Raw genomic sequence first — 11,449 nt, forward strand, 5'->3', positions numbered from 1 at the left:
GAACTTTTTTATACGCAATATTTTTAATTTTTAGTTTTTTTTGTGTTCACGCATTTGAAGTCGGTTTTATTTTTAAAAAAAGTTAATTATTGATTAAATTTATTTATTTTCCAGATTCGTGGATGCACTTGGTTTCAGAAATCTACCTTGATACTCTCAATAGCAATGGAGATGGTAATATTTTTTGTTGTGTACCTATTTGTATAATAAGTATCCTTGGACATTGGACAGCCGTTTGGTGTGGTGGTTCAGAACGGACTACTATGCCGAGAGGTCCCGGGTTCGATTCCTGGCCGGGCAGAAATTGAAATGATGAATTTTAAATTCTGTGACGGGTCTGAGTGTTTTCTATGTATATTAAATATGTATGTATAAATGTCCAAGGATATTATTTTATTTATTTTACACTGCGCCTCTAGTCCCAAACTAAGCAAAGCTTCTACTATGGGTACTAGACAACGGTTATAAACATACATAAATATTTTTTTTAAATACATAAACACCAAGTCAATACAAACAAATATGTTCATGCACACAAATATTTCAAATGAGCGGGATTCGAACCCGCGACCTCTCGCATAGGAGTCCGTTTCGAACCACTACACCAAACGCTTAGTGCTACAGTACATTAGTGGCAGAAGTAATTCCGATATCTTACCTAGTTTTTGATGAAATTGTATCTTTTCCAGATTTGTTGGCGCCGATGTCCATCTTTATTCTGCGTGAGAGGATAGGTTCTGATGCAGAAATAAAAACTGTTTGCAAGTAAGTTTAATTCACTTAGGTATGTGCGTCAGAATTAATAAGTATTCATACAGAGTTAAAAATATTAGACTTTTGTAATGAGTAAAAGAAAACTTACCCAATGATAACATTTACTTGACTTTTATTGAAATTACTATAATATTTACTATACTTAGTACAGGGATGTTAAGGATATGAAGTTTCGGTTATGGATACGGTTACAGATATTAGAATAATATTATTCCAGTTTCGGTTACGGTTACGGATATGAAATCATTTCGGATTATCCGAAAGTTTCGGATAATTTCGGTTACGGATATTAGAATTTTATTTTTGTTAAATTCAAATAGCTAGACGCTGCCGGACCCACATAGCCGGTTTATGTACTATGACGATACCTATAATAAAGGTAAAAAAGCGGGGATATTTGGATGGTGCCAGGGGATGCCAGACAAGTAACAAATATTAAAAAAATATTAAGATTTAGACTCTACCTTTATCCGAAACTATCCGAAACTTTTAAATCGGTTTCGGTTATGGTTACGGATATACATAACATCCCTGCTATAGTAGCCTTACTATAGTGATGCTAATAGACATTGAGGGTTACATCAACGCTAACTCTCATTAATATTTGATAAAATAATTTGTCAATGACCGGTATTTATTGTTTTTCTCTCCAAAACAGCGTCCTTAAAACATTCGTTCATTAGTCAATTATTACATTACTAAATTATACTCATATTTAAATAGCCCACTTAATTAAAAACTATTCATTGAACAGTTTTTTTAATAGTGGGTAAACTACTTAATAATCTATATCACTAATTATGCTATGACAAATAATATCAGAATTAAAAGTTGTAGTGCTTAAAAACATTAATACAAGGAAACGTAGAAATATTTGGTGAAATGGTAATAATAATAATCAGTAAGGAGCTGAACAGTGTTAATTTAGTTAAACATGTATGTTTATTAAAACACCACTATTTGTAATGTGACTTGCAATGAACCATTTGTATTTGAATAGATATAATGTAACGATATGTAGAAATATGTATTTGGTAATATGGTAACAGTATGGAGCTAAATATAATTTAGTGTTTTTTCCCATAAATATTCTATCCGTAATAATTTAGGCTAGAAAAAAGCTCAGTTGCACAGTGTGCTACGTGAAGAACGATGTTCTGTAAAAGAGCTAAAATGGCCCCGACGGCCGCGAGCTCTATCGCATTGTAATGTCACTCCGTATCAATATCCAGTAGGTACTACAACCAGGCATTATCATTATTTGCATTAAATTGTACCTATTTCTAAACGAAGCTGAACCTATTTAATTAAATTACTGCAAAAGTAATCCTAAATTAAAAATATTTTGTTCATAGAGTCAAAACGTAGGTAATACTGGAGAAAAACATATTTCCCTCCCAAAGTCTGGGATAATAAATACCACAAGAATAAATTATACACAAAAAAATTAATACCATTTTGCTACTCCACTGCCTTGCGAAGCCTGAAACCCGCCCAACAATCAACAATAGATTTGGGCGGCCACGGGGGTGCCGGCTCTGCGCGGACGCAGGTATAAAACCCGCTTGCACCACAGAACTGCATTCAGTTGCACTTTGCTGTCCACTGGAAGCACTTGGCTTCGAGAGTTACTTGAGTAGAAATTGAAACTTTTACCTACTAACCATGGAAATGGTAATAATCTCGGTTGTGTTAAATTTGGTTAAACGCATAGTTCCTCTTATAAATTAGACAGGCGAAATAAGTGAAAGTGTTTCTGTGACAGTGATAATTTATAGGCGAAATAAGGTTTCATGTGTAGTGTTACAGTTTAATAACTGCCTTATTTCTGTTCCAGAATGGAAACGATTTTGGACGCAGGCGCTCCGCCCGGCTCGCGAGGGACAACCGCGCCCAGCAGCGCCAGGTAAGATCATAATTTTCATAGGGAAACACGGGTCTCAAACCAAGATTTTTGATGGCTTATCATTTCGGGTGTTATGCTCCTAAATTATTTTGAACTTAGAAAAGTGGTATTATAATAATGATTTTTGTTTTAGGACCAAATCCTGTCTAGTGACGAGGAGGCGGTGCTGGATAGGAACCAGCAGGTCCCACGCCCTAGAGTAAGACACATTCATACAAAACATAATCAAATAATAAATAAAATCTCAATCAGCAATTACATACTAATAAATAATTTCATTTTTAGGCCAACGGTCTTCCGGTCGAGAAGGTTCGGGGAAGACCTCGGGGACACAACCGGGTTCCTCTCAATGAAGTAAGAAAAAATTATATTATGTTAACACTACAGTACCTACACGCGCCCCCTTTTTTACACCAATACACGCTCGGCCTACTATGGTAAGCCAATTTAAATCACTGTAAATCAGTTTGTAAGCAATTTATGAATAAAATTACTATGTAAATAGTAAAGTAAAAGTGTTTATTAGAGTTATTTTATGATCAAAATGTTTTTATAACTAAGTATCTGGGATCAAACATGAAACAGATTTAAAATTGTAAATTTTTAGTCCAAAATTGCACTCTGAAGTCCATGTTAACAAAAAAAAATACTGAAAAATACAATTTCTTTTTTATCTGTCATAGTCTTCCAGACTTTCTACTGCCTGGTACATCCATTTGTTGCAAGTCTTCCATTATTTTTTTTGTCTAGTGATTTGGGGCTTTTGAGTAGACCCGCAGTTTTGACGGCCGATTTTAGAAAAGTGCGCAGACGCTAGCGACCCAAGCTTTACTGGCTTATTAACAAATTTAGTAAAGAAGGCTTTCCTGGAATGCCAGCTCTCTGGGGCAAGTTTTTAAAAAGTTACAGCGTAAAATGTTGCCCTGGTCTACCATAGTAGGCCGCGCGTGTACTCTAGTGTTAAGTAGCGAGTAAAATACTTAACATAATTTTATGTTCATCTCAGCAACAAAGGCTGGAGCGCCACCGGGAGTTGGAGCGGGAGCGTCGCGAGGAGCTGCGGCAGCTGCGCGGGGGGCTCGCCAAGGCGCTCGGCTCCACGGTAAGCACAGCTCATTGGACACGCGCCACTTCATTATAGTTCCAAAATACTGAACTGTCCTATCGATGACATTGACAGCGGGGCGCCACCGTCAACACCGAATCGCTGGTTCCGATTTTTGCCATGTTGGAAACCATATAGGTGAACGATGGTAGCGCCCCCCTGTCATTGAGTTTGGCGGGACAGTTCAGCGTGGGTCATCTATATGTTTGTGTCATGAGTAGCTCCCATTACATTTCGTTCTTTTTCCAGACGAAAACCAAACGGCTTTTCGACGAGGCCGTCGCCTTCATCAACAACTCCAAGAAGCTTCAGGAGAAACGGGAACGAGTATTAGGTCTACTTCGTTCCCAAAACGCCAGGCTTCGGGCTAAGTGTAAGTAACTTATTCATCTTATTAATAATTTTATGGTTCCAAAATAACGTACATCTGACTTATTGATTTTATTGATTCTAGTGAATCTCCTGAAAGCGGAGTTGGACGTGAAGGAGGGGGTCTTGCCAATCGAGGAGGAATCCCTTTCGAACGTGAGTTCTCTCTTTCCTACAATTCTGAAATTCTTACAGGGAAACTGTATTTTAATATTTTTCTAACACATTATGTTTGCTACAGGTCCAAGAGGTAACGGTCTCGACGGAGGCGCCTGCAAAAGGAGCTGCAGTAAGTACCTATCTTATTTCCTTTAAATTATAGTAGGTATCATATTATTACCTAAATACCTGTAGAAGTGTAGAGTGCCAGAAAATAAAGTAAGTACCTTTGATGTCTTATTTATACTTGGCATTAAGATATTTAGGAACTAAGAAATTGCCCGTTTAGATTTTTAATTTTTAAGTTGATAATTTAAATGATAACTCAATTAACATAATTTCTCAAAGCAATGTGAAACACTTTAATATTGATATTTTTTCAATTAACAAATTATTTTCTTTAATTAAATATTGATTCAATTAACAAATTAATCTTAAAAATGATAAAAATCAATTTTCTTTTTTTTTAATTTTCCACCTCACTGTTATTGGTGGCTGATTTCAGCGAAAAATAGAGTACTTTTTTATTATCAATGTGAAGGCTTAGCTTAGAGTCTAGAGCATTCTCTAAAGCTTCTTAAGAAACTAAGAAATTGCCAGTTTAGATTTTGTAAGTAGAAAATTTAAATGATAGCTGACTTAACATAAATTCTCAACTTTAGATCAATTTTTAGTAACTTCCATAAAAGTTATGAGGCAGTTTATATTATGCTAGATGTACAGTCCATAGACATTTCGCAGTAATTCCAATAAACCTTATATTTTTCTTTTGTTGCAACTAATCCGGTCACAATATTGTAAAATTAACTACCCACAAATTAATTACCCCAGATTTTTTTGTAATTTAGCATATTTACAATCTTTTTATAGACATCGCAAGAGAACTTGTACCATTGGGTAGTTTTTGTACCTGGGTTAGAAAAACGTAATTCGAAAACTGAGAAATCGTAGAACCTTACATGGGGGTGATTCAGATACCTCTCTCAGATACCTCTCAACACGAGGCATAAAAGAAAAGTTGCAGTACGTCACTTTTCTGGCCATCCTGTATTTGTATCATAAGTAGGTCTCATTATATATTTTTTTTCTTTTTCCAAACGAAAACCAAAAAGGTTGTCCACGAAGCCGTTACCTGCAGGAAGCCGCTTGATGGGAAGCCCATTCATAACGAAACTCTTCGATACAGGTGTAAGTATTTTATTCAATTAATCATTATTTTTCTGTTCCAAACTATTTACTGGTCACTTATCAATTTTATAATTGATTCTAGGGAGTCACCTGAAGAACGAGGTATCGTCACAGGAGGCAGTAGAAGGAGCCCCAGACGACGTGAGTGTCTTTACTTTTTAAACCTTCAGTGCATTATTTTTTACGTTAAAATGGAATGACTTTATTTTTATCTTTATACCTACAGCTCATGGAAATCCAAGAGTCAACGGCTTCGGACTCCGAGGACTCTTCCTCGGTTATCGATGTGAGTTTCTTTTAATATTATTTTACCCTTAGATTAATAAAACCTAGATGGATAGTCTTCATACAAACGCTTCGTCAAGAGTGAGGCAAAAATCTTATGTCATTAGTGTCAATTTTGTTGGGGAGTGTGAAGGCGATTTTCCCGAAAGTAGGGAAATTTTTAATACGTTTTTAATTATTTATATAATTAACAAAATCAAAACGCATCATGTATTTACTTATTTATTAAATTCAAAGTACCTACCTAATAACAATAAGATAAATCGACTTAAAAGTCTCGATTTCATAAAAAAGGAAGTGTATTTGTACGGCGAACAATTGGGAAATAAATTTTCTTGTTACTGGTATCATTCCCGTATTTAATTTTTGAAAGCCAAATTCAAGCAAAATACGCGTCGAATTGTAGTACTTACTTATGAAATGTAACACTGGTCACTTTCTTTCGTTTTTCTGATGTATTTTAGACACCCTTTCACAGCACAAACCGTTTTAATTAATTAAAGTTCGTCGGACGTGTTTACCAATTTTTCACTTTGACAGTTCATGTGACGTTTACGGGTGAGCCGTGCCGGCTCCCTAACGCTCCCTTTCGTGCACTGACTATCTATCTAGGTTTTATTAATCTAAGATTTTACTGAACATATCCAATTTGTTGCCGAAGCGACAAGTGACTTTGATGTTAATAACTGACGTGCGCTGTGTGTCCGCCAGGTGGAGGCGCTGGCGCCGGTGCCCGTGGAGCTGCCGAGTGGTGACTCAGGCATCTCTTTGGGCTTAAACGTGAGTTTTCAAAACATTCAGCTTAAATACTAACTTTACTACTACTAAACTAATATTATGTAGTAATACTATTTGTCATATATGGAGCATACATGTATACGTAGGTTAGTTGCGCGGCTGCGCCCGCGCTTTACAGTGAATAAACGCCAGTGCGTTGACAGCCGTCTATGGTTTCATTCGTGTCCTCTCTCGCCTCTCATACTTAACACTATTACTTAATTCTTTCTCAATTATCATAGTGTTTTACTGCATGCTATATTATTTATTATGTATTGTATTAATGTGCTTTTGTGAAAACTGTCTAAGGCTTGTTAAGGTACTTGATCTAAACTGCCCCATCTACTAGTTGTTGCATATTAGGTATGTGCTATTTGTTTTCCATGAAATAAATAAATATTGTCAATCAACCTCGTTATTTATTTAAATATCTTAATATTTGATTGTAGGTGCAAGTTTCGCCAGAGGGGAGTCGGGAGGGACCTACCCCGCCCCAAAACAACGTAAGCTTTTGTTACTTTAAATTTAATAATATTATTTTTCAGACAGTCATTTTTTAACGAAACGTTAGACCAAGTAGCATACGAGTACTTTGTCGTTTTCTTACAATTCCTGTCGTTTCCGTCAGGTCGTCGAGCCGGCGCCCTGCGCGCCTCAACCCGCCGGTGGCTTACAGTGCGCGCCGCAACCCGCCGGTGGCTTACAGTGCGCGCCTCAACCCGCCGGTGGTTTACAGTGCGCGCCGCAACCCGCCGGCGACTTGCAGTGCCCGCCTGGCCCATGCGACGAGGTGAGTATCGTTCAATGTGACTAAGTATTTCCATAGAATAATAATAAGTACTACGTGTACGTTAATTTAAACCCGATGTACGTAATTATATTAATATACGTTGTGTTCAGGTATATTATTGTTGTTGTCCACTTTATAAGTAATGTCCACTTTATAAGTTAAGTCCACAAAACGTACGTCAGAAGGTTGGAACAGTAAAATATGTGATTTCTTTAAAGGTGTAATTGCGACTAAAATAAAACTGGCGGGCTCAGCCGCCGACACATACAAGGAACAGTATAACTATTGTTTTCTATTGTTAATTGTATTGGGCAATGATGTGGGAACGCAGGACGCTACTCAATACGCTCTGTTCATTCATGGTGTTAATTTATTACTCTGATTAATGTGTACCTACACTACGTACAGAAGGTTTTCTTCGCGAACATATTAAAAAATGTATGCTCAATGTCGTTAACAATATGGTGTACTTAGCTTGTCCCAAAAGTCAAGCACCATTTTGTTGACAAACGTTAGCGATCGGTACTTCTCTGATGCCATAGGGCTGACTTCGGTAAAATGATGTGTGACGTGATATGCCTAACTGCAGAAAATGGCGGACGAAATTATGCATGAATTATATTTTGTGTTTTTTTTTATTATTAAGGCAGTTACAATACCTACTGCACAATGTTAATTAGAGGAGATGAGGAGATCCGTAGGAGAACCAAAGTAACCGACATAGCTCGCAGAATTGCTAAAATCAAGTGGCAGTGGGCGGGGCACATAGCTCGTAGAGACGATGGCCGTTGGGGCAGGAAAGTTCTCGAGTGGCGACCACGGGCTGGAAAACGCAGCGTGGGCAGGCCTCCTACTAGGTGGACCGACGATCTGGTGAAGGTCGCGGGAAGAGCCTGGATGCGGGCAGCGCAGGACCGTTCATTGTGGAAAACCTTGGGGGAGGCCTTTGTCCAGCAGTGGACGTCATTTGGCTGAAACGAACGAATGTTAATTATACCACCGTGTTTACTTATGTAGTTTATTGTCTTTACAATGCAAATGGGTAAAGAATACACGTGCGTGCATCAATATCTTAGGAGCTGAGGGTTGAGTCTGAGTGTGAGTTTTTTTGAAACGCGCTAACACATTAAATATATGACGGAGTGTACAGCGCCGCTAGCGGGAAACTATCAAAAACTAAAATTTACATACATTTTTACATCAAACGCGCTCACAAGTCGCACGGGTTTTTTTTTCGATGCAAACTCGCGGAGTTGAACGACGAGGCCTGGTATTTCTTATCAAACCCTTCAACCAGAATAACGTTTATTTATTTCGATGTAATTTATTTCAGTACTGTGAGCCCATATTAGCCGCATATTGGGAGACCTTGGACCGGGAGGAGAGGCAGCTGCGGTTCCTAGAACAGCGCTACCAGCCCGAGCCAGTCAGCAACCCTCCTATTTATTCCATCGTGAGTGTCGGATTCAGCTTCCACAGCGCTGGATTGTTTCGTTTTGATTTCAATGTATTTAATCTGCTATTGATCTTTCCAGGCGCCCCTCGGTGAAGAGGCAAGCATCCATGACGACAGCATATGGATGCGCCACTCGGCTTTGAAAGTAAGTTGCTGACAAAACCCAGCTTCGTTCGTGTAATTAGTTACGAAAGAACTTTTTTTAAAGAATGTAATTTCTGTTTTAGGTTATGTGGAGTCAATGGAGGCCAGCGGCTCCATCGGCGCAGGCACCTGTGAGTAGACCGCCCTTTTGATGTTCATCAAAGTGAGTTAGTCAAAATGAATTTTATTTAATAATATATTTTTTCGCAGGTGACTTCCAGCTCTTCTCCGCCTACTTCTTCACTCTTCTAGCTGTAAGTGTTCTTGAACACCACATACTCAGTCATTTTGTGTTTCAAGTTTCCTTACAATATTTTCTTTTGTTTCCAGGTGAGGAGTTGGCGGAGCTTGACCAACTAGTCATAAGTGAGCTATTGACGTGACATTTGCCTGAACCGGTAAGACTTCATCAACGTGAATATTGTGGTTATAAATAAGTGGGAATATTGTGTTATATCAGTAATATCTGTGATGAAATAATATCTGTAGTCTGTCTGTAATATCTGTAGACTAACGTTAAGTAATAAGAATGCATTTTCAATGGCGGTGAAAGTATATAATGCTTTACCCGAAGAAATTAGGACACTTGCAGGGCCTTTATATAAAACCAGATTGCATGCATGGTTATTAGAAAATACGTTTTATAGGTACTATGAATGAATATTTCAATCGAAAATGACATTTATTACTTATTTTTAATTATTCTTTTAATGGCATTATTTTATTGTTTGATTTAATTTATTTTGATTGTTTTGACATTGTTTTATCTATACAATATGTAACGGAAACACCGTCCGATCCATTAAGGTGTTAATAGGTATCGAGTTAAGATTCCATTTGTGTAATAATTTTCATAAAATATTATAAAAAAAATACCCCATGAAAAATAAATACAAAATTTACAAAAATAAAATAGCTTACATGGCAATCCGAACTGCAGTGTAGAGGGTACGCGGGAGGGGTAGAAATGCGCCGGCACGCGTAGCGACGTCATAAGGTCATGACCCCCAGCGTCTTAAAAAAAGCCGCGCGCCGACAGTGTTAACGCTTTTTGAAAATTTCCCCGTTGTAGGGTAAATCATTGCTAAACTTATTGACTTTAAAAATCGATAAAAAAATTGTTTTTATTAATTACGTAATTTTGATACTTGTTTTGGTAATGTTGTTAAAGCTACTTTATGACCCTTTCGGATCGGACGGTGTTTTTGTTACATATTGTATATTTTACCTCAAAGATTAATGTATTTCATTTTATTAATAGGAATTTGTCGTAGTTTTTTAATATCCGGTATCCGGCCGGATAGTGAGTTACTATCCGGTATCCGGCCGGATAGTAAATTTAGGCCGGATATCCGGCCTACCGGATAGTTACCGGATATCCGTTTCATCTCTACTTTTTATCCCGTTCGAAATAAAAAAAAAAGTCTGCTTATTTATTGTCATTAAGGCGGAACAAAGTTCGCCGGGTCAGCTATTTTTTATATTTCTGACATATTTAATTATTTTCATTTAGTAAATGACATAATATTTGTAATTTATTCTTGTAGAAATTATTTAAATATTTGTACGCTGACTAATTATACAGCAAATTTTGGCGATCTACTTATACTAGTTTTAAGACCACTATGTTTACCCAAAATTGTGCAAATAAATATTTGAATTTGAATTTGAATTTGAAAAACGATCCTTATACTTTTTTTATTTCAGATTTGGCCGACATGAGGAGGGGATTCCAGACCCCACGAGTCTACGAGTCAAGTTGGGTGACCCACCCAAGTAAGTCTTGTAACTCTGAAATATTATTCAGTTCTAAAGTCAGACGCACATAGCATACATGCATTTGTCGGCCGTTTGGTGTAGTGGTTCGAAACGGACTACTATTCCGGAGGTTGCGGGTTCGATTCCCGCACAGTACAAACATTTGTGTGCATGAACATATATTTTGTTTGTATTGGACTGGGTGTTTCTATGTATAGTAAGTATGTATTTACAAAAAAAAAGTATTTAAGTATGTTTATATCCGTTCTCTAGTACCCATAGTACAAGCTTTGCTTAGTTTGGGACTAGAAGCGCAGTGTTAAATATCCAAGGATATTTATTTATTTATTTATTATGCCTAATTAAAATTTAACCAGCGTACTTTTTTATTTCAGATTTGGCCGATATGAGGAGGGGATTCCTGACCCCACGAGTGTTGGAGTCAAGTTGGGTAACCCACCCAAGTAAGTAGCTCTGAAATATTATCAGTTCTAAAGTCAGACGCACATAGCATATGTGCAGTCAATGGCCCTGCCGGAACAGGCCGATTGCGGCACTCTGGGTCAGAACCCCTGAAAGGAGCCCTGCCAACAAATTTACGAATCGCGGTTCGCTCGCCCACCACCAATAAACAACTACTTACCGGTGGGAGGAGGCTTTTCTTCCACGTACGAGTGGACAGGGTGGTTTCTTCTGATCCTCTTTTGAAATCTAGCGAGTGCGGTCTGCAGCCACGCG

General features: G+C 37.6%; 2 protein-coding genes across 2 annotated transcripts; both read left to right on the top strand.

Moving 5' to 3' along the window:
* The first annotated feature begins 2,337 nt into the window (after positions 1-2,337).
* LOC114356300 (uncharacterized) lies at positions 2,338-5,264 on the top strand. The gene is made up of 9 exons (XM_028309387.1): positions 2,338-2,448; positions 2,612-2,680; positions 2,814-2,879; positions 2,966-3,034; positions 3,687-3,782; positions 4,035-4,158; positions 4,240-4,310; positions 4,396-4,443; positions 5,184-5,264. Exons 1-9 carry the CDS (start codon positions 2,440-2,442, stop codon positions 5,262-5,264), a joined length of 633 nt encoding a protein of 210 aa, XP_028165188.1. The 5' UTR covers positions 2,338-2,439.
* A 116-nt stretch (positions 5,265-5,380) lies between these two features.
* LOC114356301 (uncharacterized) lies at positions 5,381-11,214 on the top strand. Its single transcript, XM_028309388.1, has 13 exons — positions 5,381-5,501; positions 5,584-5,642; positions 5,728-5,787; positions 6,498-6,566; positions 7,013-7,066; positions 7,192-7,353; positions 8,687-8,806; positions 8,889-8,954; positions 9,037-9,084; positions 9,164-9,207; positions 9,284-9,351; positions 10,661-10,729; positions 11,107-11,214. Exons 3-10 carry the CDS (start codon positions 5,731-5,733, stop codon positions 9,203-9,205), a joined length of 618 nt encoding a protein of 205 aa, XP_028165189.1. The 5' UTR covers positions 5,381-5,501; positions 5,584-5,642; positions 5,728-5,730; the 3' UTR covers positions 9,206-9,207; positions 9,284-9,351; positions 10,661-10,729; positions 11,107-11,214.
* Positions 11,215-11,449: the final 235 nt, after the last annotated feature.

Source organism: Ostrinia furnacalis, unplaced genomic scaffold (genome assembly GCF_004193835.3).
Source record: "Ostrinia furnacalis isolate ACB-3 unplaced genomic scaffold, ASM419383v2 OfSCF2747, whole genome shotgun sequence".
Classification (NCBI taxonomy): Eukaryota; Metazoa; Arthropoda; class Insecta; order Lepidoptera; family Crambidae; genus Ostrinia; species Ostrinia furnacalis.

What these genes read in the sequence shown, in the direction of transcription:
- LOC114356300 (XM_028309387.1), top strand. An exon ending in ACCGCGCCCAGCAGCGCCAG is followed by an intron (nt 2,681 to 2,813) that starts GTAAGATCATAA and finishes TTTTTGTTTTAG; the next exon opens with GACCAAATCCTGTCTAGTGA. An exon ending in AGCAGGTCCCACGCCCTAGA is followed by an intron (nt 2,880 to 2,965) that starts GTAAGACACATT and finishes TTTCATTTTTAG; the next exon opens with GCCAACGGTCTTCCGGTCGA.
- LOC114356301 (XM_028309388.1), top strand. Translation starts at nt 5,731, where the DNA reads ATGGAAATCCAAGAGTCAACGGCTTCGGACTCCGAGGACTCTTCCTCG. An exon ending in TGCGCCACTCGGCTTTGAAA is followed by an intron (nt 8,955 to 9,036) that starts GTAAGTTGCTGA and finishes TTTCTGTTTTAG; the next exon opens with GTTATGTGGAGTCAATGGAG. An exon ending in CTCCATCGGCGCAGGCACCT is followed by an intron (nt 9,085 to 9,163) that starts GTGAGTAGACCG and finishes ATTTTTTCGCAG; the next exon opens with GTGACTTCCAGCTCTTCTCC.